The 25815-nt window shown below is 44.1% G+C and overlaps 1 protein-coding gene across 1 annotated transcript in view; it reads right to left on the bottom strand.

The window, feature by feature from the left end:
• The window catches only part of tnni3k (TNNI3 interacting kinase), a gene marked incomplete at its 5' end in the record, with an annotated part of 94328 nt that overhangs the window by 28383 nt on the left and 40130 nt on the right, over nt 1–25815 (bottom strand). Inside the window, 5 exons of the mRNA XM_048601573.1 lie at nt 14255–14364; nt 15669–15801; nt 17081–17133; nt 22463–22515; nt 23322–23426. Coding sequence (XP_048457530.1) covers nt 14255–14364; nt 15669–15801; nt 17081–17133; nt 22463–22515; nt 23322–23426 — 454 coding nt within the window. The remainder of the gene's footprint in view (nt 1–14254; nt 14365–15668; nt 15802–17080; nt 17134–22462; nt 22516–23321; nt 23427–25815) is intronic.

The raw sequence follows: 25815 nt of genomic DNA, 5'->3' as shown, positions 1-25815 counted from the left end.
TGTTCCTGATTTACAGCATCCGCAGTTCTTTTGGTTTTTATTTAGTATTGGACTCTCTTATGTTATGTTTTATTCTCTTATTCTAAATTAATGTCAACGGTGCCATGTATGTATGGCGAAGGTACACACTTTTCATTGTGTTTTTACATTGAATACACGTGACGGTAAATGATTCAATTCAATTCACATAGCTCTATTCCTCAGCTTTCTCTCCTGACCATTTGACACCTATTTTTCTATTCAGGTAACTGTCTAATGTTCACTTGAAAGTCTCAATTGAGTCTGTCCCTGTCACATTCTCACGCAGTGTATTCCAGATCCAAACCATTTGCAGTGTGAAAACATTTCTCTCGGAGTCACATTGTTTCTTTTACTTTAAATCTGCACCTTTATGTTCTCAACCTTCCTACTCATGGGCAACAGTTTATTCCTTTCTTCTCTGTCCAGACCCAGCACACCTCAATCAAATCTCCCTACACCTTCTCCGTTAAGAAGAACAGCCCCACCTTCTCTAATCTATCCATGTAACGGAACTTCTTCATCCCTGGAGACAATCTTGTGAAGCTTTTCTGCACCTTCCCATTCTTTCTAATGCGTCATACTCAGGACTGGACTCAGTCTTCTGGTATATGCTGAGCCAGTGCCTTACACAAAATTAACTGCACCACCCTGGCCTGTGGTCTAGGCTTGTATTAACAAAGCCCAGGATACTGAAAATCTTATCAGCCACTCTCTCAACCTGAAGTGCTATCTTCAATTTAGACAGTTACTTCAGATTGGTTCTGATCAGAGCTTCACAAACTATATAAGAATTTCCTCCCCATTCTCTTACCAAACCTCTTGCGCATCTCTTGTTCCACCTTGGTGTGCTTTCAGCTGCTTGGGCCCTGCACACTGAAATTTCCTTACTAAACGTCTCAGCCTGATCATCCCCTTTTCAACACACTCTCTAAAATTTAGCTCTCCAACTTTAAATTCTGTCAGCTGCCTGAATATCTCCATAGGTGCCTTGGTGACAAATGTGGTCAGTTTACAATACCATCTTGCTTTTATATAGCAAGCTACATTTAGTGGAACAATTGAAAGAGTTTGCTCACACTCAGGGTTACACTCCTGTGAACTATCTCAGGATGTTTAATTATACTAAACATGCTGCCTAAAGTCTTGTGTGTATCACTAATGAAGAATGATTAAAAGAACAGAAATGTAATTGTAAGATTTGAGACACCTTCAGCAATGAGTTCCATCTCTTGTTTTAACAGGTTTCACACAAGGTGTGCATTCAGTAAACAGTTACTATCCATTGAAAGATGCCATGGGGAGATGCCATCTGGGAAAGGGACGTTCTAAATCAGTGCCAGGAACGAGGAATCATGGGCAAAGTAGGACTGTCACGCACCTTCAGTTGCAACGTAGACACTTTGCAAGTTCAGCCCTCAGCAACATACACCCCCAGCACACCACAGCCGCAGTGACAGAACCATCATATCAACCCAGCCACCAGCCCTTTCCAGCCAAGGGAATTCAGAATGGTCAACAGCCCAGTCACCTTGACAACCATCGTCAACCAGTCCGCTACAGCAACAGGCTTCCAACACCAGTGAATAGCAAGGTGGGCTCAAAGGTAAGGGGAAAACATTCAATCAGAATTCCCAACCGGAATGTCACATCCACATTACCCGGTGATCTCTTTGTCTTTGCAAACCACAAGAGGACCCTTACAAATCAGGATCAATTTGGGAAGGAGGATGGGATCTCCGACAAGATGGGCAGCAGGAACTATAGAGACAGTCACCTGATTGAGCACCTTGGGACAGTGTGGGGAGGTGTCAGAGCTCGGACACTGAAGTCTGTCACTTTTGATTTACCAAGCTTTGCTGATGAGGAATCAAGACATTCTCCTGAAGCAGGGTTAAAAAGAGAAGGGGGTGGGACAGAGAGTGGTGTAACTGTGAAGCATTTGGTGAAAGCTGGAAGGTCCAAAGTGGAGGAGAAGCTTTTGCTCAGACCCTTTCCGTCTCACATGCAAAGCACTGAGAGCAGGAAGAAACTGGGGATGAAGCTGCTCCCTGCAGATGGCAAGGCCAAGAGAGTGGTTTCACACAGGGCTTCAGTGAATGTATGGATGGTAAAGTTCATCTTGCATCCCACTAAACTAGCAAAGGTCCACCCAGATGAAGCTGCCGGCGTGAAGGGACTATTAAGGATGAAAAAGCAGAGGACAACAACAAAAACAGGATTGAAAGAGACCTGCACAAAAGGGAAGGCTAACAGAAAACCTCCTGTCTGTCAAGGCACAGGCACTAGTGTAAGCTTACAGCAAGACCCATCACCTAAGACACTGAAACAATTAAAGCCATCTCAAAAGGAAGTATCCTGCCTAACCCATTCTTCCACAGGACCTGGCAAAAAGGACAGAGTTCAAGGAAGCAGTGAAAGTTTGACACCTGGTCTAGAAACAATTTCAAGAGTTTTGTCACCAACATCCCCAGTAACAGACACCCAAAATCACAAACATCCCCAGTCCAGGAAAACCCCTGTTGGCATCAGTTCCTCTAGACTACAGCAACCTGCCTTGTCAGTGGGGACTCTTCAAACACCAAACAAACGACCCAAACATGAAGCGACTCTCCCAGAGATGACACACAAGGCCCCTCTGTGGCTAGCCTCCTCCTCAGACGGGCCTCCTTCTACAGTACCTCGGGTTTCTACTGATGACAATGAGGACAGAGAGACATTGGCAGGACCGAAATCTCCCAAAGCCTACACGGTCCCACTTCAGGAGGTCGGCAGGGGCAGAAACCATGAGGACAAGAAGGTACCTGGTGCTCCTCATGGGGACCAAGCTGTTGGTATGAAGCCATCTGAAGGAGACAGGGTGAACACGTCGCTACGATGCCAAGAAGCAACACAAACCTTCAGATGGGAACAGGACAAGCAGCTGCCTCCTAGTGGACAGAGCAGGGACAAGGTTGTAACAGCCAAAGAGCAGTGTCAGAGCAGAAATCCAATGGGAATTGTAGAAATGGCCGAGGGTGAGAGAGATGGTAAGGGGAGAGGTGGTGCTGATAATTCTCCAAGCAAGTCCATGTCATCAATATCAGCAGCAGCTTCTGCCATGAGTCAGGAAGCTGGCAAGGAACACGGCCATCGAGCAGCTACTGCCTTTTCGGAAGAGGTTATCACTCATAATGAAGATGAGAGGACACAGAACAGAGCAACCAAACCAGCATTTGAGGTAAGCCACAAGCCACATCCCACAGAGCAGCCAGCACTGCTCACAGCTTTCTCAACAGCGACTGGACTCAGGAACCAAGACCGCGTTGATGGTGGGAATGTCATGGCTGAGGGTCAGAATGGATATGGCACCAATATCTCACGCATCTCTCCATCACGGGGAGCCAATAGTAGAGAGGAACAAGATTCCAATGTCCCTATTTTTAGCTACAAGAACCCTGACGAGGGAATGATGATCAGGGAACTAGGAACAGGTAAATCCACACTGTTACCGCCAGAAAACCCAGCACCATTGGATGGAGCAGGCAGTGAGACCCAGCAAAGGAGGAAGATCCGACTGGTCATTCCTGAGAGACCAAGTAGTGGCTCGAACAACACCGTTAGCCGAAAGATTCGATAAATGGCCACATTAACATCAAAGGTGAAAGAAAGATTTGCATTTCTAAACTGCCTTTCATGATCAAGAACATCTCAAAGCACTTTCCAGCCAATAAACCATTTTTAAAAGTCTCAACATCATTATAATGTAGGAGGCTGGTTAAGAAAAGACACTTGCAACAACTTCAATTTACAGACTTTTTCACTTACTAAATCAAAGAGCAAAATGAACAAAGAAAATTACAGCACAGGGACAGGCCCTTCGGCCCTCCAAGCCTGCGCCCATCCAGATCCTCTATCTAAACCTGTCACCTATTTTCCAAGGATCTGTGTCCCTCTGCTCCCTGCCCATTCATGTATCTGTCTAGATGCATCTTAAATGATGCTATTGTGCCTGCCTCTACCACCTCCGCTGGCAACGTGTTCCAGGCACCCACCACCCTCTGCGTAAAGAACTTTCCACGCATATCTCCCTTAAACTTTTCCCCTCTCACCTTGAAATCGTGACCCCTAGTAATTGAGTCCCCCACTCTGGGAAAAAGCTTCTTGCTATCCACCCTGTCTATACCTCTCATGATTTTGTAGACCTCAATCAGGTCCCCCCTCAACCTCCGTCTTTCTAATGTAAATAATCCTAATCTACTCAACCTCTCTTCATAGCTAGCGCCCTCCATACCAGGCAACATCCTGGTGAACCTCCTCTGCACCCTCTCCAAAGCATCCACATCCTTTTGGTAATGTGGCGACCAGAACTGTACGCAGTATTCCAAATGTGGTCAAACCAAAGTCCTTTACAACTGTAACATGACCTGCCAACTCTTGTGCTCAATACCCCGTCCGATGAATGAAAGCATGCCGTATGCCTTCTTGACCACTCTATCGACCTGCGTTGCCACCTTCAGGGTACAATGGACCTGAACACCCAGATCTCTCGGTGCATCAATTTTCCCCAGGGCTTTTCCATTTACCATATAGTTCGCTCTTGAATTGGATCTTCCAAAATGCATCACCTCGCATTTGCCTGGATTGAACTCCATCTGCCATTTCTCCGCCCAACTCTCCAATCTATCTATATTCTGCTGCATTCTCCGACAGTCTCCTTCACCATCTGCTACTCCACAAATCTTACTGTCGTTTGCAAACTTGCTAATCAGACCCTCTATACCTTCCTCCAGATCATTTATGTATATCACAAACAACAGTGGTCCCAACACGGATCCCTGTGGAACACCACTGGTCACAGTTCTCCATTTTGAGAAACTCCCTTCCACTACAACTCTCTGTCTCCTGTTGCCCAGCCAGTTCTCTATCCATCGAGCTAGTACACCCTGGACCCCATGCGACTTCACTTTCTCCATCAGCCTACCATGGGGAACCTTATCAAACGCCTTACTGAAGTCCATGTATATGACATTTACAGCCCTTCCCTCATCTATCAACTTTGTCACTTCCTCAAAGAATTCTACCAAGTTGGTAAGACATGACCTTCCCTGCACAAAACCATGCTGCCTATCACTAATAAGCCCATTTTCTTCCAAATGTAAATAGATCCTATCCCTCAGTATCTTCTCCAGCAGCTTCCCCACCACTGACGTCAGGCTCACTGCTCTATAATTACCTGGATTATCCTTGCTACCCTTCTTAAACAAGGGGATAACATTAGCAATTCTCCAGTCCTCCGGGACCTCACCCGTGCTCAAGGATGCTGCAAAGATATCTGTTAAGGCCCCAGCTATTTCCTCTCTCGCTTCCCTCAGTAACCTGGGATAGATCCCATCCGGACCTGGGGACTTGTCCACCCTAATGCCTTTTAGAATACCCAACACTTCCTCCCTCCTTATGCTGACTTGACCTAGAGTAATCAAACATCTATCCTAACCTCAACATCCGTCATGTCCCTCTCCTCAGTGAATACCGACACAAAGTACTCATTAAGAATCTCAATCATTTTCTCTGACTCCTCGCATAACTTCCCTTCTTTTGTCCTTGAGTGGGCCAACCCTTTCTCTAGTGACCCTGTTGCTCCTTATGTACAAATCATCCCAAGATGCTTCAGTGTAGTCAAACAACATCTGACAATGAACAGGAAAGTGATAAGGAAAATTAACAAAATCTTAGTCAAACAGACCATTTTTAAGGAGCATCTTAAAGGCAGGAAGAAAGGTGGAGATGTTTAGAGCCTAGAGGCTGCACAGGTACAATAGAATGTGTGGCAAACATGAGGTGGTAACAGCACGATGCGGGTGAGAGGCATTGGCACCTCAGTGAAACATTACAACCATCAACTTCCTTCACCAGTGAGATATAAGGATTGATAAAGAAGCAGAGGCAGGATAGTCAGTCCAGTAGACTCAAATTAGGTCCAGAAAGATAAATAAAGAATTTATTAAGAGTGAGAGAGAAAGAGAGAGAGATAAAAAGAACAGTAAAATTGAGATAGCAAGAACTGCAGATGCTGGAGTCAGAGATAACATAGTGTGGAGCTGGGGGAACACAGCAGGCCAGGCAGCATCAGAGGAGCAGGAAAGCTGACGTTTCGGGTCAGAACCCTTCTTCAGAAATGGGGAGGGGGAATATACCGCCTCGGGAGTCTACAGCCCAATGGCCTAAACGTGGATTTTACCAGTTTCAAAATCTCCCCACCCCCAGCCTCCTCCCATGTCCAACCCTCCCTCTCATCCCTGCCTCCTTGACCTGACACAACCTGTCCATCTCCTCTCCCACCTATCCGCACCCCCCCCCACCTCACTGACCAATCCCTACCCCCCCCCCTACCTGCACCCATCTATCACCATCCCACCTACCTTTCCAAGCCCCATCCCTCCTCTCTATTTATTTCTGAGCTCCCTTCCCCCTCCCCCATTTCTGAAGGAGGGTCCTGACCCGAAACGTTGACTTTCCTGCTCCTCTGAATGCTGCCTGGCCTGCTTAGTTCCTTCAGCTCTACACTATGTTTCAGTAAAATTGAAACTTTTTTTTTAAATCTCTGTCAACTGTTTAGCACATGCAGAAAGGGAACTGAATGGTGCAGATGGTCTCACTCTGAACCACAGGTTAATTAGAATAGAACATAGGAACAGGAGTGGGCCATTCGGCCCTTCTGGCCACTCTGCCATTCACTCGGAGTCATCCGACTCAGTACCTGTTCCCAGTTTTTCCCCATATCCTTTGATCCCTTTAGTCCCAGGAACTATATTTATATCTTGTCTTAATACTTACAATTATATCGCCATTGCAAGTTTCTTACATTATTAATTATAGTTTCAACTTTTCTTGTAGTAATATTAATGTGAAAAACCAGAAAGATCTTAAAAATAATGGAGAAACTTTGAGGAAGGTGCTGTTTGTGTAAAGATGGAGTGGTGTAAATTGATGAACAAGTTCTAAATGTTTACAACTCACTGCATTTCTCTTCATCTCACTAACCTGCTAACCAGTTTGTTCATCAGCAGGCAGAATGCATCTGCTATCATTTTTCCAGCAAGATCTAACCTATATATTCTTCCGACTTCTATACAGAAACCACATAACACCATTTCCACTCATTGCCACTTTCACCAACCCTGCCCTTGCACCCACCACCACCCCCGCCCCCATCCCTCTTGGGGAAGCAATGGCCTAGTGGTATTAGCACTAGATTATTAATCCAAAATCTCAGCTAATGTTTTGGGGACCTAGGTTCAAATCTCATCATGGCAGGTCGTGGAATTTGCATTTAATAAAAAAACTGGAATTCAGAATCTGCTGCCAATGACTGTGCAACTATTGCTGATTGTTTGCAGGAAAACCCATCTGGTTCACTAATGTCTATCAGGGAGGGAAGTCTGCCATTCTCACCCAGTCTGGACTACATATGACTCCAGAACCGCAGCAATGTGGTTGGCTCACACAGTAACAGGGGCAGCTCATTGTCAGCTCTGCTGCCTCACAGCGCCAGGGACCTGGGTTCAATTCTGCCTTTGGGTGACTGTCTGTATGAAGTTTTCACATTCTCCCCATCTCTGCATGGGTTTCCTCCCACACTCCAATGATGTGCAGGTTCAGGTGGATTGGCCAAGCTAAATTGTCCATAGTGTCCAAAGATATGTAGGTTAGGTGAATTAGCCACGGGAAGTGCAGGATTATGGGGCTATGGAAGTGGATCTGGGTGGGATGCTCTTCAAAGGGTCAGTGTGGACTTGATGGGCTGAATGGCATGCTTCCACACTGTAGGGATTCTGTGATACTTCTGTGACTCTGAAATTGGCCAGCCAGTGATGCCCATGTCCCATGAGTAAATTAAAAGAAAGGTCCTCTTTCAAGGAGCAACTACTTTTCAAAACAGAAATTTTCTAAAATATAAAACAACAAGGAGTCCTATTTATTGATAACAATGAGAAAATGACGTATATTTTGATAGAACTCCTTTGCTGTATTCAGCGCAATCCTCTCTCCATGTCCAGTTTATTTCCGTGAAATTGTTTACTCTTCAAATCAACTTAATCTGAATTTTTCAGAATCTCTTTTTGAATCAAAATTGGTCGTTTCCTTTGGAAAGGTTGGCCGTGAGGTGGTTTCGGTGCCTCTTGAGCATATTTCATCATTGAATTCAATTATAGGCGGTGTTGCAAATATCTGGCTCAAAATTAGCTTGTTTTAGAATATAACTTATGGTTTTAGGAATTAATGTTTTCACTGTAGAACATTGAATATCTTGTTGGAAAGCTGGCAAAAGCTACACTGTGCTGGCTTTTTCCCGTTTAGACGTTTTGTCACCGTGCTGGGTGACATCATCAGTGGAGCCTCCAAGGAAGCGATGTTATTCTACTCCGCTAGGAATTTATACTGTCTGGTCCGTTATGGTAAATAGTGTCATTTCTGGTTTTGATCTGTGTGGGGGTTTATATGGGGGCCAATTGTATATGTTTGTTGATTGAAGTATGGGTGGAGAAATTTGCCTCTAGGAATTCCCATGTGTGTCTATAGTATAGTATACCATAGTAGCCCAAGCTAAACATAGACACGCACGGGATTCCTAGAGGCATAGTTCTCCACCCATACTTCAATCAACAAACATATGGAATTGGCCCCCATATACAAACCCATACAGATCAAAACCGGAAATGACACTACTCACCATAACGGACCAGACAGTATAAATTCCTAGCGGAGTAGAATAACATCGCTTCATCGGAGGCTCCGCTGATGATGTCACCTAGCACAGTGACAAAACGTCTAAACGAGAATAAGCCAGCTCAGTGAGCAAGTCAACAACCTCATCCACAACCCGAGCTACAGATCTTTGCCAAAACTTTAAGCAACACCGTAGTAAATGCAATTCAAACAAGCTTGGAGTTGATTACACTTAAAAGGTTGGGGCCAAATTGACATAACAGGAGATAAAAAGATAACATGACAAAACAGCAAGTGGATGTATCAAGCTAAAGAAGTGGAGAAAATATGATATTCATGCAGTTTCCCAAAATGAAGGAAGACAATGGAACAGGCCCTGTGTGTCACATTGCCATGATTGTTTGTTTTGAGTTTATCTCTGTGAATTCAGTTAGTTAGCAAGCAGACATGACTGGTGGAAGCCACAGCGAAGAGACAGTGTCAGCTCCGGGTTTTATGTAGTTTGTAGCTTTCTGAGAGTTGAGTGATTAAGCCAGACCTACACCTGAAGTACAGTAAATGCTAGATCTATCAGCAATGACCAATCTGGGCCCAGTGTCCTCACAGAAAGGCTAAATAGAGTGGTCATAAGGACTTTAAACTAGTAAGTGGGAGAGAAGGCTCAGGGAAGTCAATACAGTTTCAAAATCAAGTATCAGGAGAGAGAGTAAATAAACAGTCACGAATCCTAAAAAAAAGCAAAAGAACTGCAGATGCTGTAAATCGGGAATAAAAACAGAAATCACTGGAAGTTCAGCAGGTCTGGCAGCATCTGTGAAAAAAAAACCAGAGTTAACGTTTCTGGTCCGGCGACCCTTCTTCAGAATTCTAATGGAATGCTGGCCTTTATATCTAGATGACTGGCGTACAGGATGCAGAAGTTATGTGGCAGTTATACACAGTCCCTGGTTAGACCCCACTGGGAGCACTGTGAGCAGATCTGGTCACCATATCTTAGGAAGTATAGATTGGCCTTGGAGGGAGTACAATATAGGTTTACAAGAATGATACTTGGAATTCAGGGGTTAGGTTACAAGACTAGGGGACATATTTTTATTTTTAAGGTGAGAGGAGAAAGATTTTTAAAAAACATGAGGGGCATTCTTTTTCACAGAGAGTGGTTCATGTGTGGAATGAACTTCCAGAGGAAGTGATGGATGTGGGTACAGTTATAATGTTTAAAGGTCATTTAGATAAGTACATGAATAATAAATGTTTGGAGGGAAATGGGCCAAGTGCAAAGCAGATGGAACTAGTTTAGATTGGGATTATGGTTGACATGGACTAGTTGGACCGAAGGGTCTGTTTCTGTGCTGTAAGACTCTATGACTCTATGAGAGAATACACAAATTAGATTTGTTTTGTAATTTAAAAAGTTAAGGAGTGATTTGATCAATGGGTTCAAGATATTATCAGAAAAAGACAGAGTAGATAAAGATAAACTATTCCCATTGGTTGAGGATTCTTGAACTGGGGGCGTAGTGTGAGAATTAGGGCCAGACTGTTCGGGAGAGATGTTAGGAAGCACTTTGATATATAAAGGGTGGAAGAGATTTAGAATTCTCTTCCACAAATGGCAGGGAACGCTGGATTTATTGTAATGCTTAATAAAAACCAAAAAGAACTGCAGATACTGTAAATCAGGAACAAAAACAAAGTTGCTGGAAAAGCTCAGCAGGTCTGGCAGCATCTGTGGAGGAGAAAACAGAGTTAACGTTTCGGGTCCGGTGACCCTGCCTCAGAACCCGAAACGTTAACTCTGTTTTCTCCTCCACAGATGCTGCCAGACCTGCTGAGCTTTTCCAGCAACTTTGTTTTTGTTATTGTAATGCTTGTTAATTTTAAATCTGAGACAGATAATTTTTTGTTAAACTAAAATATTAAGGGATTTGGGCCAAAAGCAGGTATATGGAGTTAAGCCACAGATCATCCATGGTCTCATTGAATGGTGGAACAGGCTCGAGGGGCTGAATGGCCTATTCCTGTTCCTACATTCTGATGTTTCTCTGACACAGTCTACAGTTTGGAGCTGATACTTGACCATGTTTGTATGGGAAAAAGTGATTTAATGTTTATTCAGCTTGAAGTAAATTACAAAATCTGCAGCAATGTTCAGTAAAAAGCTGATTACCTTGTTGCAGTTGAAGTTCTAGAAATAATCAGCCTGGTGGGCAGCTTGAATGTGCTATTAGAAACCAAGCGTATTTTATGAAGTTTTTATTCACTGTATAGGATGTGCAGAGAGGCCTGCGCTGAGCTGTAGGATGTATAGTTGTGAGATCAGTAGAGAGCTTGGAGGGTCAATTAGCTCATAGCTAATGGAAAGACCCTGTTGAATTCTTATATCTTCGCTTGAACCTTGAAGAGAAATCAGAATGCATTCCGGAGATCAGGCATATACCTTCTGACTTTGTCCCATGAAAAGTGGAAGAGCCTTCAGGATTTCATCAGAGAAAAGAACTCTTGGAGGGGAAGCGAAGGGTACAACTGTGATGAAAGCTTCAGTCTTTGATGAGGTACAGTGTTAGTGAATTGTGCTTATTTTGTTTAATTCTTTTTGATATACAATAAAGTTTTTTTGTTTGAAAATGCAAAATCCCATGACATAGTTGTGTGAGTTAATTGCTCGTTGCTCGGATTTCTTATTTAAATGTGAGCCATCTCTAACAGGATTCTAACACCTAAGAATACAGGGAACAAGAGGAAAACACACTTCCCCTTGAACTAACTCCACTAGCCTTAGAAAGAAGTAAATCACTGATTAAAGGAAAACAAAGAATTGTGGATGCTGGAAATCAGAAACAAAAACAGAAGTTGCTGGAAAAGCTCAGCAGGTCTGGCAGCATCTGGGGAGAGACAAAGCAGAGGTAACATTTCGAGTCCTGTGACCATTCTTCAGAACTGGCAAGGTTCTGAAATCACAATAAGTTTGTACAAAATAAACTCTTATCTTCCTGTTGGGCTCTTTATCAATGACCTTACAGTCATAGAGTCATAATGGATAGGAACAGGCCCTTTGGCCCATTATGTCTACGCCAACCAATAAAAATCAATCTGCACTAATCCCATTTACCTGCCCTTGGTCCATAGTCTAGTCTGCTCTGGCATTTTAAGAGCTATCCAGATGCTTTTTAAATGTTGAGTGTGTCTGCCTCCACCACCCTCTCAGGCATGTTCCATTTATCAAACATCCTCTGGTGAAAACATTTTTTCTCAGACTCATCTAAATGGTCTTAGGCACATCTGCCACGGGAAGAGATTCTCTCAGTCTACCCTGTCTATGCCTCTCTTAGTAGACCTCAAACAGATCCCCTCTCAGCCTCCTCTGCTCCAGGAAAACAAACCCAGCCTATCTAGTCTCTCCTCGTAACTGAGCCTTTTTATCCCAGGCAGCATCCTGGTGTATCTCCTCTGCACCCTCTCCAGTGCAATTACATTCTTCCAATAGTGTGGTGACCAGAACTGCACATGTATTCCATCTGTGGCCAAACCAATGTTTTATAAAGTTATAACAAGACTTCCTTGCTCCTATATGCCATGCCCCAGCTAATAAAGGCAAACATCCCTTATGCCTTCTTCACTGCCCGATCTACCTGTGCTGACACCTTCAGGGAACTATGGACTTGCACACTAAGGTCCCTTTATTGCTCAATATTCTCTAGGGACTTACCATTCATTGTGTAAATCCTTCCCTTATTAGACTTTCCAAAATGCATCATCTCACACTTAACATGATTCAATTCCATCTGCCATTGCTCTGACCAATTTACCAGCTGATCAATATCAGACTGTAGCCTGAGACCATCCTCCTCAATATGAATACCACTACCAATTTGTGTCATCAGCAAACTAACCAATTAAAGCTTCTACATTCACCATCCAAGCCATTAATGTACATAACAAACAGCAAGGGTCCCACCAATGATCCTTGTGGCACACCGCTGGTCACAGGTTTCCAATTACAAAATCATCCCTCCTCCACCATCACCCTTGTGCCTCCTGTTTGTAAACCAGTTTCGGATCCAGTTTACCACCTTGTCTTGGATCCCATGGGCTCTTACCTTTTGGACCAGCCTTCCATGTGGGACCTTGTCAAAGGCCTTACTGAAGCCCATGTAAACCACATCAAGTACAATACCTTCATCAACATATTTAGTCACTTTTTGAAAAAAACACTACTAAATCAGTCAGACAACATCTCCCTCTAAAAAATCCATGCTGAATATTCCTGATTGATCCTTGCCTTTCCAAGTGTTGATTATTCCTGACTTTCAGAATTTTTCCAAGAATTTCCCTACCATTGACACCAGACTAACTGGTCTGTAATTCCCTGGCCTATCCCTGCTGCCCTTCTTGAACATAGGAACCGCATTAGCCATCCTCCAGTCATCTGGCACTTCACCTGTGCCCAGTGAAATATTAACTATCTCCATTAGGACCCCTGCAATCTCCTCCCTTGTCTCCAATGGCACCCTCATCAGACTCTGGAGATTTATGTATCTTTTTACCCTCGAAAACATCTATTAATCTTAACATGTTCTAGAACCTCCCCATCTCAACTGAAATCTCTGGCTACAATGGCTTTCTTGTCTGTGAAAACAGAAGAGAAATATTCATTTAGGACAACACTCAGATCCTTATATATTGCTCCTTTGGTCTCTAATAGGTCTCACTCTTTCTTTAATAATCCTCTCACTCTGATATTATTTATAAAAAGCCTTGGGGTTTTCCTTGATCCCATCTTCCAATCTTTGATCTGTACCTGTTGGTTACAGGAAACAGTTTCACTGTGTGAAACCCCCTCACCATTTTAAAGCCTGTTATTATGGTAAGTGATTAAATCTCCCTCATGATTTCTCTGGGGAGGCAATGGCATGGGATATAATGTAATGTCTGAAAAGGCAGCGGAAGCAGACTTTAGATCACGCAATAAAAGAATGAAGAAGCACCAAAGGAGGCCATTCAGATCATTTACTTCCCCCTATTTGCAGCAAAGAGCAGGAAATGGGGGCCAAATGTATCGTTCTTACAAAGTGTCAAAATATATGATGGGCTGAATGACATCCTTTGGTGCTGTATTATTCTATCTTTGTGTATGTGATTGTCATGCCTAGATACACATGGAACCAGGGCACCAAGGCTCTTTCAAAAGCAGCTCCCAAGTCCTTGACCTCCACCATTAGAGGGTCAAGAAACTCATGCAGGGAAACACCACCCCCTGCAAGTTCCCCTCCAAGCCAATCACTATCCTGACTTGGGAAGGTATTGCTGTTCCTTCACTGCCACTGGGTCAAAATCTTGGAATTCTCTCCCTAAGGACATTGTGGGTGGCCCCACACCTCAAGGACTGCAGAGCTCAAGAAACCATCTCACCACCAACCTTGTCAAGGGCAACTAGGGATGGGCTATAAACATTAGTGAAGCAGTGACACCCACATTCCATAAATGAATAAGAAAGAGGAACTGACCTCATGATTGGATCACTCACCTCAGGACACGCATTCCAACCTCTGATCAGGAGAGATGAGATGGGTTTGGGAACGGAGTACCCAATGGGAGGACGGACATGATGGTAGGCCATATCAGCAGCAGCAGCGGCTGGTCAAACAAGAACAACAATGTCAATGGAGCCAAACCTTGACTTAGTTCTCTCAGATATGGACCATTTGGTTAAGAAGAAAGAAGGTCATTTATTATGAAAGACAGTCTTTGTGTTTCTCTCACATCTATCACAACTTTGGAATAACTTCTTGAAGGGTAGTCACTGCTATAATGAGGCAACCGATTTACACAGAGTGCAATCCCACACTGTTATCTGCTCCTCTGCCTCCCTGCTGTCTGTTGCAATTTCACTCCAAAACCTACACGAAAGGGTGGCCATGGGGTAACGGGAATGTCACCGGATCGACAGCCCATAACTCACAGGCTCACGGCAAATAGTGGGATTCAATAAAACATCTGGAATATAAAGGGAATCTAACAGTGACCTTGTAACCTCTGTCAATCATCATTAAAAACCCATCTGGTTCACTAACATCCTTCAGAGAGGGAAATCTGCCATCTTTACCTGGTCTGGCCTACATGTCAGTACAGGCCAATGTGGTTGACTCTTATCTGCCCTCTGGGCAATTCTGAAGATTCACAACATTCCAAGTTGAAGAAATGTCTCTTGGGCTCAGTCTGAAATGATCACTCCCTTATCCTGAGACTGTGAACTTGTGTTCTAGATTCCCCGGCCAAGAGCAACCAGCTCCCAGCATACCTGCCAAGTTCGGGAGATTTCTGTACGTGTCAATGTGATCACTTCTTGCTTTTCCAAACTCAAATATAGACCTAGTCTCCTCGGTCTCTCCTCACAGGACACCTCAGCCAGCTCAGGAACCAGTCCAGTCTGTATTTCTGGCAGTCCACCCTGGGTGAGGAGGTCAGACTGTGCACAGTGATACCGCTCTGCTCTCAGCAATTTCCTGTACAGCTGGAATAAGGGAGCATCAATCTTTACTCTCACGGTGGTCATGTGGTAAGGTCCCCATGTTAGTAACTCAGAGGCTCAGGCTAATGTTCTAGGAATGTGGGTTCAAATCCCATCACTGTAGCTGGTGGGATTTCAATTCAATCTATAACAACCTCCAATGGAAAGTTAATATTGATTGTTGCTGAAGCTAAATTGCTCTGCTGCTGCTCAGAAAACAAAATCTGCTGTCCTTACCCAGTCTGGCTACATGGAACTCTACACCTAAAGCAATGTGCTTGGCTCTGAAATAGCCCTTACAAGTACAACAGCAATTAGGGATGGGTGATAAATACTGGCTGAGCCAGTGCTGCCTACATCCCTAGAATAAATGTTTAAAAATGACTTCCTTCATCCAGTTTTTACTATTCCAGTGTTGGGTCAAACTCACCGGGTTTGAGATGGGCAAAGGGAATTTCTCCAGTCAGCAGCTCCCAGAGACACAGGGCATAACTGAAGACGTCTGCTTTGATGGTGTAGCGGGTACACTGCGTGAATACTTCAGGGGCCATCCAGCGCAGGTTCTGCTGGGCACACATGCACACACACACACACGCACACACATCACGTACACACACACACACACATCACGTATATACACGCACACACACACACACACACATCACGTGTACACACACACACCCACACACACACACCATGTACACACACACACATATCACGTACACACACACACACACATGCACACACACACACATCACGTACACACACACACACATCACGTACACACACACACACACACATCACGTACACACACACACATCACATACACACACACATCACGTACACACACACACACACATCACGTACACACACACACACATCACGTACACACACACACACCACGTACACACACACACACATCACATACACACACACACACATCACATACACACACACATCACGTACACACACACACATCATGTACACACACACACACATCACGTACACACACACACACATCACGTGCACACACACATCACGTACACACACACACACACCACGTACACACAAACACACACACACACATCACGTACACACAAACACACACACAACACGTGTACACACACACACATCATGTACACACACACACACACATATCACGTGTACACACACACATCACGTACACACACACACACACCATGTACACACAAACACACACACACACACCACGTACACACAAACACACACACACACCACGTACACACAAACACACACACATCACGTGTACACACACACAAACACACACACAAACAATCAGTGAGGGCTCATTAAAGATAAAACAGCAACAGATTTAACACAAAACCTCCTTCATCTGAATCCCCTACATGATCAAACAGGTTTTTAAGAGTTAATAAATGAAAGTGTCAATTCTGTTAAAACAACACTGATATCCTCTCAATGCACCTAAGGTTTTACTCCACGTTTGTATATCGAGCAGAGCCCAAGAGATCAATCTTAAATTCCTCAAGAATTCAGGCTCATTCTGTGATGGTTCGCCAACCCTCAATGATCTATAAACAAAGAATGTAGATGGGGCTAATGAAAACTGACCAACTGCATTAGCATGTTCCAGAGTTTCAGCAGCTGATGGTCCAGCTTCCAACAATGAAAATCAGAGACCATAACAGGGAGGGGGGCGCAGGGGCTTGAGGAGGTTGCAGAGATAGGAGGGATGAGGGACTGGAGGGGGCTACCGAGATAGGGAGAGGTGTTAGGGCTGGAGGAGGTGACATAGATAGGGAGGTGTAGCGGAGTGTAAGGATTTGAAGATTTTTAATTTACCCCTGGCTGCTTTGTCATGTTGTCTTCATCCATTGACAGAAGGAATCTAGATTCTGAAAACAGAGGTAGCCTTTCAGCAGCGGGCTCATTACAGACATAAATTCACAAATATAATGATCAAACAGTAAACAGAGATTAGAGTTTATCAGTTACAGATGTAGGTTTCATACATTTATACTCCAGCTGTATGCACTGCAGAAATTCATCAAAGACCCTCAGACAGCACCTTCCAAACCCACTTCCATCCAGAAGGACAAGGGCAGCAGATTCATGGGAACACCACCTCCCGCAAGATCCCCTCTAAGTCACTCACCATCCTGACTTGGAAATATACATCGCCATTCCTTCATTGTTGTCAGGTTAAAATTTTGGCATTCCCTTCCTAAGGGCATTGTGAATTTTCCTGTGCCCTATGGACTGCATAAGGAAGGCAACTCATCACCACCCAGGAACAGGGATTGGGCTAGTCGACAACATTCACATTTCATCAATGAATAAATTATATTGACCAGAGCTTACTTCTCACTCGCCCCCAGGCAGTTATGTGGCTTGAAGATCATGCAATATGAATAGAATATTTTCGATAATCCAATATCCTGCAGCTTCTACATCAGTTAGGGGAGGCGATGGCCTAGTGGTATTATTGCTGGATTATTAATCCAGAGACTCAAACAATGTTCTGGGGACCTGGGTTCAAATCCTGCCATGGCAGATGGTAGAATTTGCATTCCACTAAAAATCGGGAATTAAGAGTTTAATGATGAACATGGATCCATTGTCAACTGTCAAGGAAAAACACATCTGGTTCATTAATGTCCTTTAGGGAAGGAAACTGCCATCCTTACCTGGTCTGGCCTACATGTGACTCCAGACCCACACCAATGAGGTTGACTCTTAACTACCTTCTGGGCAATTAGGGATGGGCAATAAATGCTGCCTAGCCAGCAATGCCCTCATCCCATAAATGATTAAAGGAAAAAAAAGTTCAGCAAACATAAATTTTTATAAAACTCCACCCACAGACAAGGTCCTTGAGGAATCTAAATGAAGCAGGAAGAACTTCAACAAGGAATTAGGAGGGCCACTTGGGACCATGAAAGGTCCTTGGCAAGTAGGATTAAGGAGAAAACACAAGCAATTTATATGTATATTAGGAATGAAACAGTAGCTAGGGAAAGAGAGGTCCACTCAAGGACAAAGGGGGAAATATATGCCAGAGCCAGAGGAAGTGGGTGAGGTCCTTAATGAGCACTTTGCATCAGTATTCACCAAGGAGAAGGACATGGATATTGGTTAGACTAGGGAAAGCTGTGTTGATATTCTTCAAAAACATAACTAAGTCCCCAGGGCCTAATTTGATCTATCCCAAGATATGGAAGGAGGCAAGGGAGATGATTGCTGGAGCTTTGACAGAGATCTTTGTATCCTCTTTAGCCACAGGTAAAGTCCAAGAAGGCTGGAGAATAGTCAATGTCGTTCCTTTGTTTAAGAAGGGCAACAGAGATAATCCGGGAAATTATAGGCCGGTGAGCCTTACATCAGTAGTAGGGAAATAATTGGAGCAGATTCTTAGGGACAGGATTTACTCACACTTGGAAAAGAATGGACTTATTGGTGACAGTCAGCATGGCTTTGTGCAGGGATGGTCTCGTCTCACAAACTTGATTGAGTTTTTTACGGAAGTGATGAAGGTGATTGTTGAGAGGAGGCCAGTGGATGTTAGATTTTACTAATGCTGAAAACGACAAATGCTGGAGATCACAGCAGGACAGACAGCATCCATGGACAGAGAGCAAGCTAACGTTTCGAGTCGAGATTACTCTTCATCAGAGCTGAGGTGAAGTGTGGAAGGGACAGCATTTATGCTATAGTTTGGGCAGAGAGGGTTGTGGAGGTAATGGGTGTAGAGTGCCGGTGTAGAAAAGATGTTAATAGTTCAGATTAAGTGGTCGGAATGTGCGAATGGCAGAATAATGTCTTGTCTCCTGCCAGAATTGACAGTCGTACTGGTATGGGGGGAGCAGGGGAGAGACGACATGATAACAGAATGGAACAAGCTAAACTTTACTGCGGACAATAGGCTTTTACAACAACTTACAATCATGGCAATTGGTGATGCATTCATAGTCATATGCCATTGGCAATGGCTTAGCACTATTATCATTAGACTATTACTTCAGAGACCCAGGTCATGTTCAGGGGATTTGAGTTCAAAACTGAACCATGGAAGATGGTGGAATTTGAATTCAATGAAAATTGGGAGTTAAGGGTCTAATGAGGAAAACCATGACTTATTGTTTGTAAAAACGCACCGAGGTCACTTTCTTTAGGATCTGGACTACATGTGACTCCAGACACACTTTTTTTCCTATTCATTTCTGGGATGTAGGCATTGCTGGCTGGACAGCATTTCTTGCCCGTCCCTAGTTGCCCTTGAGAAGGTGGTGGTGAGCTGCCTTCTTGAACTGCTGCAGTCCTCCTGCTGTGGGTTGACCCACAATGTTATTAGGGAGGGAATTCCAGGATTTTGACCCAGTGACAGGGAAGGAATAGCAATATATTTCCAAGTCAGGATGGTGACTGACTTGGAGGGGCACTTGGAGGTGGTGGTGTTCCCATGTATCTGATGCCCTTGTCCTTCTAGATGGAAGTGGTCGTGGGTTTGGAAGGTGTTGTCTGAGGATATTTGGTGAATTTCTGCAGTGCATCTTGTAGATAGTACAGACTGCTGCTACTGACAATAGGTGGTGGAGGGAGTGGATGTTTGTGGATGTGGTGCCAATCAAGCGGGCTGCTTTGTCCTGGATGGTGTCAAGCTTCTTGAGTGTTGTTGGGGCTGCACTCATCCAGGCAAGTGGGGAGTATTCCATCACAGTCCTGACTTGTGCCTTATAGATAGCGGACAGGCTTTGGGGAGTCAGGAGGTGAGCTACTCGCCGCAGTATTCCTAGCCTCTGGCCTGCTCTTGTAGCCACTCTGTTAATGCGATAAGTCCAGTTGAGTTTCTGGTCAATGGTAACACCCAGAATGTTGATAGTGGGAGATTCAGTGATGGTAACACCATTGAATGTCAAGGGATGGTGGTTAGCTTGTCTCTTATTGGTGATGGTCATAGCCTGGCATTTGTGTGACGCAAATGTCACTTGCCACTTGTCAGCCCAAGCCTGGATATTGTCCAGATCTTGTTACATGTGAACATGGACTGCTTCAGTATTGAGGAGTCGTGAATGGTGCTGAACATTGTGCAATTATCGGCGAACATCCCCACTTGATGAAGCAGCTGAAGATGGTTGGGCCGAGGACACTACCTTGAGGAACTCCTGCAGAGATGTCCTGGAGCTGAGATTATTGACTTCCAACAACCACGACCATCTTCCTATGTGTCAGGTATGACTCCAAACACCGGAGAGTTTTCCCCCTGATACCCATTGATTCCAGTTTTGCTAGGGCTCCTTGATGCCACACTCGGTCGAATGCAGCCTTGATATCAAGGGCTGTCACTCTCACCTCACCTCTGGAATTCAGCTCTTTTGTCCATGTTTGAACCAAGGCTGTAATGAGGTCAGGAGCTGAGTGGCCCTGGCTGAACCCAAACTGGGCGTCACTGAGCAGGTTATTGCTGAGCAGGTGCTGCTTGATAGCGCTGTTACTGACACCTTCCATCACTTTACTGATGATCGAGAGGAGACTGATGGGGCGGTAATTGGCCAGGTTGGACTTGTCCTGCTTTTTGTGTACAGGACATACTTGGGCAATTTTTCACATTGTCGGGTAGATACCAGTGTTGTAACTGTACTGGAACAGCTTGGCTAGGGGAGCGGCAAGTTCTGGAGCACAAGTCTTCAGTACTATTGCCGGAATGTCGTCAGGGCCCGTAGCCTTTGCAATATTCAGTGTCTCCAACTGTTTCTTGATATCACGTGGAATGAATTGAATTGGCTGAAGACTGGTATCTGTGATGCTGGGGACCACTGGAGGAGGCCGAGATGGATCATCCACTTGGCACTTCTGACTGAAGATTGCTGCAAATGTTTCAGCCTTATCTTTTGCACTGATGTGCTGGGCTCTTCCTTCGTTGGGGATGGGGATATTTGTGGGGCCTTCTCCTCCAGTGAGTTGTTTAATTGTCCACCACCATTCACAACTGGCTGTGGCAGGACTGCAGAGCTTAGATCTGATCCGTTCGTTGTGGGATCACTTAGCTCAGTCTATCTCTTGCTGCTTATGCAGTTTAGTGTGCAAGTAGTCCTGTTTAGTGGCTTCACCAGGTTGGTACCTCATCTTCAGGTATGCCTGGTGCTGCTCCTGGCATGCCCTCCTGCACTCTCCATTGAACCAGGGTTGATTCCCTGGCTTGATGGTAATGGTCGAGTGGGGTTACGCTAGGCCATGAGGTTACAGATTGTGCTGGAGTACAATTCTGCTGCTGTTGATGGCCCACAGCACCTCATGGATGACCATCCTTGAGTTGCTAGATCGGTGCAAAGTCTGTCCTATTTAGCACGGTGATAGTGCCACACAACACGATGGAGGTTGTTCCCAATGTGAAGGTGGGACTTCGTCTCCATGAGGACTGTGTAATGGTCACTCTTACTGATACTGTCATGGACAGATGCCACTGCATCTGGCAGATTGGTAAGGACGAGGTCAAGTATGTTTTTCCCTCTTGTTGGTTCCCTCACCACCTGCCGCTGACCCAGTCTCGCAGCTATGTAGTCGACTCTCTGCTGCCATATGAAATGGCCCTGCAAGCTGCTACACTGTAACAACAACTAGAAAGGAAAAAGGAATGAAAACAGAGGGCTCTGGTGGACTGCAGCGGTTTAAGGAGGCAACTCACTAGCACCTTTTCCAGTGCAACTAGGGACAGGGAGGAAATGCTGGCCCAGCCAGTAACACCCACATCCCATGACTGAATAATGAAAAAAAAGTACTCGCGTTTGAGCTCTGAGGAAGGGTCACTGGACCCGAAATTTTAATTCTGATTTTTTTCTTCACAGATGCTCCTAGACCTGCTGAGCTTTTCCAGCAACTTCCCGTTTTGTTCCATTTGGGATTTATCAATTAAATTGAACTCCCTGACTTGCTAGGGTAGGATTTGAAACCACACCCCCAGGGCAATAGCCAGTCTGGTGACAGTACCACTGTGTCAAAGTCATAAAGAAAATAGTTGGGGGTAACTAATGACCAGAAGCATGAATATGGCATTGGAGATATTTTCAGGTCTAATTTCAGGGTTGAAAAATCTCAGCTTGGTTCAATGAAGTCTTTTCAACTAGACATAGCCTGACCCTAACCCTAACCATAACCTTAACCTTAACCCTAACACTATCCCTAATCCTAGATCTGTCACAGTCAAATTTTTAAATACAAAATGCAAACCTCCAAAGTCAGCAACCACTGCATGACCATCTTCATACAGTAGGATGTTATGGCTGTTCGACACAAGAGAAAAGACAAACATTATTTTCTGTATAGATTGTTAAGTAAGAAACATCAGTCTGATAGATATAGCATCTCAGTACCCCATAAATAAATTTATCTTACCTACATTTAACCTATTAAACCCATTCCTAATTTTAAAAATCTCAATCAGGTCATCCTGGGCTTTCTCTTTTCTAGAAGTGTCATTTTTGGTAATTATAATTCCTCAATTCTGATGTCACCCTTGTCAGACCCCTTTACCCTCTTTTGTGCTTCTCTATCTTGCTTATAATATGGAGACTCAAAATGTTCATTCTTACATCATGTGGGTTGATATTACATTATAAGACCATAGGACAATAAGGATTTGGAACATAAATAGGCCATTCAGCCCATCCAGTCTGCTCTGCAATAAGATGAAGGCTGATCTGATAATCCTCAACTCCACTTTCCTGCCTTTTCCCCATAATCCTTGCTTTCCTTATTGATTAAAAATCAAGGGGATTTGAATGGGAGTCCCCCAATTTTTAAACTGCTCCCCCTCTGCACCCTGATCCTTCTGTTCCATTTCTCCAATTAGGCTCCTACCTTCTAAGTAGTTTGTGACCTCATATTCTTCCTGCTCATGTGCACCAGCTCACAATTATTGACACTGAAATTCATTCATCAATTAGACACCCATTCTGCAAGCTTATTTTTACCACCATTGATAAGTGGAACAATTTCAGACTTTGAAAATAAGGCCGAGGGAATGGTTTAAGCGATCCCGGTGCAGGTGTAGCACTCTCCCCAGGCCCATAGGCCTAGCTTATCGTACCTGTTGAGATCTCGGTGTATGATTGGTTGAATCAGATTGTGAAGATATTCCATTCCTTTGGCCACATCAATGGCGATGATTAATTTGGATTGCAGATCGATGATTCTGTGAATTCAAATAGGAACTTAACAAAGGAGACTGGTAGATGTCTTCAACTTTCCAAGATGCTTTACAGAAATGCAATCAGTCAAAGGGTCGACATTTAAGGAGGCACATGAGAATTGACCAAAAGCTCAATCAAAAAGGGCAGCTGTAAGAGTGTCTCAAAGAAGGAGAACGAGAGGTGGAGGAGTGGAGACGTTTACAGAATTATTACGGCACAGAATGAGACCAATCGTCCCACTGTGCCTGCTCCAATGCCAGTCTCCTGCTTTCTCCCCACATCCCTGCACGCCATTCCTATTAAAAAATACAGCCAATTCCCTCTTGAATGTCTCAATTGAACCTGCCTCCACCATATTTCCAGGTAATGCGTTTCATACCTTACAGAGTGAACTGCAAAGCTTAGGGCCTGGATAGATGCAGCACAGCTGTCAACGGTAGAGAGATGAAGATCTGGCATATGTAAGAAGCCAGAATGGGAGAGGCCCCGGATCTCAAACTGATAGAAAGCTGGGGGAAATTGGGAAGAAGGGGAGGGGTGAGGAGAAGGAAGGATTTGAAAGCTAGAATGAACATTTTAAAATTGAACTGAACTGACAGCCAATGTAGATCACTGAGTACAATAGTAATGTTTGAACAGGGCTCAAAGCAAGTTAGGGTATTTTCAGAATTTCAGATTGTGTTTTGAGGTTTATGGAGGTTGAAAGATTAGAGATAGACCATGAGAGCACTGGATTAAAAGCAGAAATTCCTGGAGAAACTCAACAGGTCTGGCAGCATCTGTGGAGAGAAAGCAGAGTCAATGTTTTGGGTTCAGTGACCCCTTCTTCAGAATTCCTTCAGTTAATTCTGCTTTCTCTCCATAGATACTGCCAGACTTGCTAAGTTTCTCCAGCAATTTCCGTTTTTGTTTCAGATTTCCAGCATTTTGTTTTTTGTGAGACTATTTGAATGATTAATTGTGGAAGTAAGAAAGGTGAGCATCTCAACAGCAGTGAAAACATCAAACATTTGGCTCAAAAAATGAGCAATAACAACAAAAAGCTGCAAGGCATTGGGCAGGGTCTTCAGGCTCAATCGTGATGGGCACAGAGGTGGGTAATGATTAAAAATAAAGTTTCCTTGGCTTCATCCCACCTCAACACCAAACAATTTCCGACATGAGGTGTAGCAGAACAATCTGTCCACAGACAACAGGCAGCCAAGTGAACCAACTGAAGGTCTATTTTCCAGCTTTGCTCTAGTTCCCCCTCCAGTTAGTCCTCCTGGGGGGAGTCCAGTTGTCCGTTGCTGGGGGAGGCCAGCGCACCAGGGCAGAGGCTGGTGGGAAGTGTTCTAAAGCTGCCAGGAAAATATTGCCTCTGATAGTGAAAGCTCAAGGCATCCTTGGTTTTGTAAATAGAAAGATTAAACCTGAAAGCAATATGTCACACTAAACATTTAATATTCATTAATTCATCCCCCATTGTTTAGGTTCATTCATGGAATGGCGGCATTGCTGGATAGGCCAGCATTTATTGGCTGTCCTCAATTTCCCTGAGAAAAGAGCTTTGTGCCCAATTCTGAGCACATTAAAAGGATATCAAGAACATGGACAAGGTGCAGAGGAGATTTACCAGAATGGGAACAGAGTTGAGGCATGTTAGTTACATGGAGAGATTGGAGAAACTCAGTCCTCCTTGGAGTGTGGGAGACTGAGGGAAGATCCAAAATAGATTGTTGAAAGTAGTGATGTGTTTTGAAAGACTAAACAAACAGAAACTATTTTCCATGTGTCTCATGGATGCTGCTCTTTGAGAGATGCTTTGAAATATCTCCTCAAATTTGAAGTGAAAGATGAGACTGGAAAGGATGAATGAATACAGAGATTGTGGATTCATTGGTTGTAATTTCCCAAAAATTCCTGAATTCTGGATAAATACTGGAGGATTGAAAAACTGCAATGTGACACTTCTATTCAAAAAGGGAGGGGGGTAAAAAGTGGGTAACTATGGGCTGATTAGCCAAACATCTATTGTTGGTAAAGTATTGGAATCAATTATTAAGGAAGTAATAACATTTGGATAATCCTAATCAAATCAAGCAGAGTCAGCATGGCTTCATGAAAGGGACATCATGTCTGATTAATTTATTTGAGTTTTTTGAGGAAGTCTCAACCAGAGTGAATAGAGGGGAACCAGTAGATGTGTTGTATTTGGACTTTCAGAAGGCATTCAACAAAGTTCAAACAAAGCACACGGGTGCAGCAGAGAATCAGGAAGGCTAATGGAACGTTGGATCAGAGATAGTAGGAACTGCAGATGCTGGAGAATCCGAGACAACAAGGTGCAGGGCTGGATGAACACAGCAGGCCAAGCAGCATCATAGGAGCAGAGAGGCTGACGTTTCGGGC

Source organism: Rhincodon typus, chromosome 10 (assembly GCF_021869965.1).
Source record: "Rhincodon typus isolate 14 chromosome 10, sRhiTyp1.1, whole genome shotgun sequence".
Lineage (NCBI taxonomy): Eukaryota > Metazoa > Chordata > Chondrichthyes > Orectolobiformes > Rhincodontidae > Rhincodon > Rhincodon typus.
The sequence above is the reverse complement of the archived record's forward strand: the minus strand, read 5'-3'. Positions and strand labels throughout refer to the sequence as shown.